The 4,569-nt window shown below is 50.1% G+C and overlaps 1 protein-coding gene across 1 annotated transcript; it reads left to right on the forward strand.

Annotated features, from left to right (window-relative positions):
• Positions 1 to 2,101: 2,101 nt before the first annotated feature.
• Positions 2,102 to 3,025, forward strand: LOC311199232 (olfactory receptor 14J1-like; the record flags this gene model as incomplete). Its single annotated transcript, XM_084273296.1, has 1 exon — positions 2,102 to 3,025. The coding sequence occupies one exon, from the start codon at positions 2,102 to 2,104 to the stop codon at positions 3,023 to 3,025; it is 924 nt and encodes a 307-aa protein (XP_084129422.1).
• Between the last annotated feature and the right edge of the window lie 1,544 nt (positions 3,026 to 4,569).

The following is a 4,569-nucleotide window of genomic DNA, read 5'->3' on the forward strand; positions in this document are numbered from 1 at the left end:
ATTCACCATGATTACATTTCATAGAATCAACAGGGCCAGCAATATAATGAAGAAGATGATAAGTTGGTTGATGCTTAGAAATTGATATGAGCAGTTTATTATATTTTAGAAATATCCACTCATTAGTTTCCACATGGCATCCTTGAGGTCCTGGTTCCTCGTGCTGTAGATGAGGGGGTTCACTGCTGGTGGAACCGCTAATTAAAGAAATTCCTCTACAAGGTTAAGTGATCTGTGGAGACTGGACAAGGGGCAACGGCTTCAAGTTGGAGAATAGGAGGTTCAACACCAAAATGCAGAAGAAATTTTCACACTGAGAGTGACAGAGTGAGGGTGATTCTCCTGCCCAGCTCTGGTTTGGTCAGGAGAAACAACTCTGCTGGACAGAAGGATTTCTCCCTTTCCAAGGGAGGGAAAGGCAGTAAAGACTTAGTGTCTTTCAAAGTTAGTTACTTGGAGCTCAAGGGACACCTCACAGGACACTCTGGGGAATGGAATATGTGACGTATTTGCTTGCTCCTCTGCTGTGAGCTGGGCTGGGCTCCTGGGATGGAGGGAGCTCATGGCAACCCAGCTGCCCTGACAAGAGACAGCTCTGCCCAGGAGCAGCTCCTTTGCCAAGCACACAGGGCTGGGGACACTGCCTGTAGGCACCGAGGGGAGACCTGTGAGGCTGAGAGAGCTGATGGATGCTGAGAGCTCACTGGGCGAGAAATCTCCACAGCACTCTGCCTGGTATGTCTGTGGGTGCAGGACAATGCAGGTTCTGTTCCTGGAGAGATCTCCTAAAGCTGGGACATGGGGCAGTGTGTGGGGTCTGTCAGGAGGACAGGTTCTCTCTAGGAGCAGAAAGTGCTGCCTGGAAGGGATGTCCTTCTGCCCCATCAGAGGGAGAGGGCAGGACAGCTGTCTTCTCCTGGGCATGGTTGCAGAGGTGTGAAGCAGCATGTGCACCCAGGGGTGTCCAGGGCTTTCTCTGTGCCACGAGGGCTGTGTGCCTGGGTAGGGACTTTGCTCCTACCAGGGTCAGCAGTCAGCCTGCCTGGTGGGCTTCCATCCCTGTTGGTGCACAAAGAAGCTCTGGGTGGAAAGTGTGACCCATGGAAGGACAGAGTAGAGTCCTTCTGCTGTCAGTGTGCTGTGTAGGACAGGATTGCTCCCAGCTCCAGCCGATCACTGGCAACTTCCCAGACACTTTTCAAGAACACCAAGGATGCATTTTTCCACCCTGGACTGGGTGGGAAGTGGGATCTGAGCTTTTCTTGATAACTGTGCAGCAGGCAGTGCAAACTCATTGGTCATTAGGACTTGTCAGAGCATCTCCTGAGCAGACACAGAGGTTCCCTGGAGAAGTGCCCTGATGCCAGGAGGGGTCTCCAGAGCAGAACTGAGCACCGGGCAGGTCGAATGAGATCTGTGAGCACAGAGCAGGAGGTGACATGGACAGAGAGAAGCAGTTCCAGGGACAGCTCCAGACAGCAAAGTCATTGTCAGGGAAGGAGAGGTAGCTGCCCCCAGAAATGCCATGGAAGTGAGGATTTGGCACCTCTCTGATATCCCCTGTAGTGCCAAAACTGATGTTCTACAGGGAACTACCAGGTGTGATCACAGAGTGCTCAGCACAGGACATCTGAGACCAGGGCTGATGGACAGAGCAGCTGTCCCCACTCTGCAATCAGGGGAAGGTTTCACTGGCACTGCAGCAGCAATGTCAGGCAGATCTGACAGAAGAAACATTCCTCAGGTACCGGCAGAGAAAACCAAAGCTCCAAAGCTCTGCTCTGCACTCGGGTGAAACTGCAGTGACAGTTCTGAAAAGCTCATTCGTATCCACAGGGGATTTAGTCTGAGATCACACCATCCTTCTATTTACTGACTGCTGCCAGGCAGGACTGACTTCTTGAGAACCCACAGCTGACCCTCCTCCCAGCAGTGGAACGCTCAAGCCAGCACAAAGCAGACCTCCCAAAAGGGACCTGACAAAATCTTCCTGGATCCAGACAGTCAATGTGAATTGGAAGAGGTTTCCCTCAAAGAAGAGATCCCTAACTTCTCACTGCCTTTCCCTCCTTGGACAGGTCTCCACACTTGACCACAGCAGATGTCCAACAGCAGCTCCATCAGCCAGTTCCTCCTCCTGCCCTTTGCAGACACACGGGAGCTGCAGCTCCTGCACTTCTGCCTCTTCCTGGGCATCTACCTGGCTGCTCTCCTGGGCAATGGCCTCATCATCATCACCATATCCTGTGACCACCACCTCCACACCCCCATGTACTTCTTCCTCCTCAACCTCTCTTTTACTGACCTTGGCTGCATCTCTTCCACAATCCCAAAATCCATGGCCAATTCCTTGTGGGACACCAGGGCCATTTCCTACACAGGATGTGTGGCTCAACTCTTTTTCTTTGTGTTTTTGATGACAACAGAGCTCTGTCTTCTCACTGTCATGGCCTATGACCGCTACGTTGCCATCTGCCAATCCCTGCACTACGGGACCCTGCTGGGCAGCAGAGCTTGTGCCCACATGGTAGCAGCTGCCTGGGGCAGTGGGTTTCTCAATGCTGTGCTGCACACAGCCAATTCATTTTCACTGCCCCTGTGCCATGGCAATGCTGTTGACCAGTTCTTCTGTGAAATCCCCCAGATCCTCAAGCTTTCCTGCTCACATGCCTACCCCAGGGAAATTTCTGTCATTGTGGTCAGTGTCTGTTTATGTTTTGGGTGTTTTGTGTTCATTGTGGTGTCCTATGTGCAGATCTTCAGGGTTGTGCTGAGGATCCCCTCAGAGAAGGGACGTCACAAAGCCTTTTCCACCTGCCTCCCTCACCTGGTTGTGGTCTCCTTGTTTATCAGCACTGGTGTGTTTGCCCACCTGAAATCCCCCTCGATCTCCTCCCTATTTCTGGGTCTGGCAGTGTCATTTCTTTACTCGGTGATTCCACCAGCACTGAACCCCCTCATCTACAGCTTGAGGAACCAGGAGCTCAAGGATGCCGTGTGGAAACTGATGACTGGATTTTTCTAAGCAGCAATAAACTGCTCATATCACCAACAATGTAACTCACATTATGACCACTCCCTCTTTACTAGGTTTTTATTTTGAGCTTTTGTTTGTTTTGTGGGGTTGTTGTGGTTTCACCCCGGCTGAGAGCCAAGATCCACGCAGCTGCCTGCTCCTTAAAGGAAAAGAGCAGGGAAAAGGGAAGTCGGGGTGGGGGGGGGAGGGGAACAGAAATAAGGCAAGTGTAAAGGAAGGGGAAAATAACCCCAAAACCAAGAAACTAAGAGGCCCGTGTGTTGGGATAAGGATAGTTTATTAAGATAACAGAAAGATACAATATAACAATGCTAACAGGACTTTAGAGCAAAAATATATGAAGCTGTTGATACACAATGCGATTTCTCACCAAATCACACAACTCAGGCCGTGCCACCCAGACCTGTCCCAGAACCCGACCGTCCCACAAGAACCGCGCGTCCCGGAGCCACCCCTGCTCTTCCTCCTGTCAGCCCCCTATATCCTGGGCAGGACGTAATTGGCATGGAATACTCTCTTTGGTCAGTTGGGTCACCTGTCCTGGCTTCACCCCTCCTGTCTCATGAAGAGCTGAGAAAGTCCTTGACTGCCTGACAGCAACTAAAAACATCAGGGTGTTATCAGCACTACTCCCATTTTAAATATCAAACACAGCATCCCATCCGCTGCTACAAATGAAGTCAACTCCATCTTGAGCAAAACCAGGACAGTAATGATGAGCTGGGCTCTCTTTCCATCATGTCTGCCTGGAAAGGGGCACAACTTTTTCTTCCTTTTTATCCCCCTGACATTTATCGATGTTTTACAAGCACATTTCCAACAGCAGAACCACTCAACTTTGTTTCTGAATGACAAAGCTTTCCCACTATGAAAGAACAGGAATTTCCTGGAACTGTACCACAGAATCATAGAATCACGTAGGTTGGAAGAAGCCTTTACAATCATTGAATCCAACCAAAGCCTACCCCTGCCTAGTCCACCTCTAGGCCATGTCCTGAAGCACAACATCTATCGGAACCTTTTAAATCCCTCCAGGGATGATGACTCCAACACTTTCCTGGGCAGCCTGTTCCAAAACTTGACTAATGTTTCAGTAATGAAATTCTTCCTGATATCCAACCTAAATCTCCCCTGGTGCAATTTGAGACCATTCCCTCTCATCTTGTCACATGTTACCTGAGAGAAGACACCGGTTCTTGCCTCTCTACATTCCTCCTTGCAGGTAGTTGTAGAGAGCGGTAAGGTCTCCCCCTCACCCTCCTTTTCTCATCAGGCACTCTTACTACCATTCTACCAAGCAAATCCCTGACCCCAAGGTTCCTAGGGCTGCTAGCTGGCTACCTGGGGAGGTTTCATTCCAAGGAACATTTTTCAGCTCTCTCACTTTTTGTTTGGGAGCTATTGCTGGATGTTTAGCAGTTTAGAATTTGGACACTGGTAGAGTCTGAAAATTACAACAGCCACTCCTAGGACTGTGGGACATGCTGGAACTTGGAGGCCATAAACCATGGGGAAACTAAACACAGGTGGCA

This window comes from Gallinula chloropus, assembly GCF_964237585.1.
Source record: "Gallinula chloropus genome assembly, chromosome: 19".
Lineage (NCBI taxonomy): Eukaryota > Metazoa > Chordata > Aves > Gruiformes > Rallidae > Gallinula > Gallinula chloropus.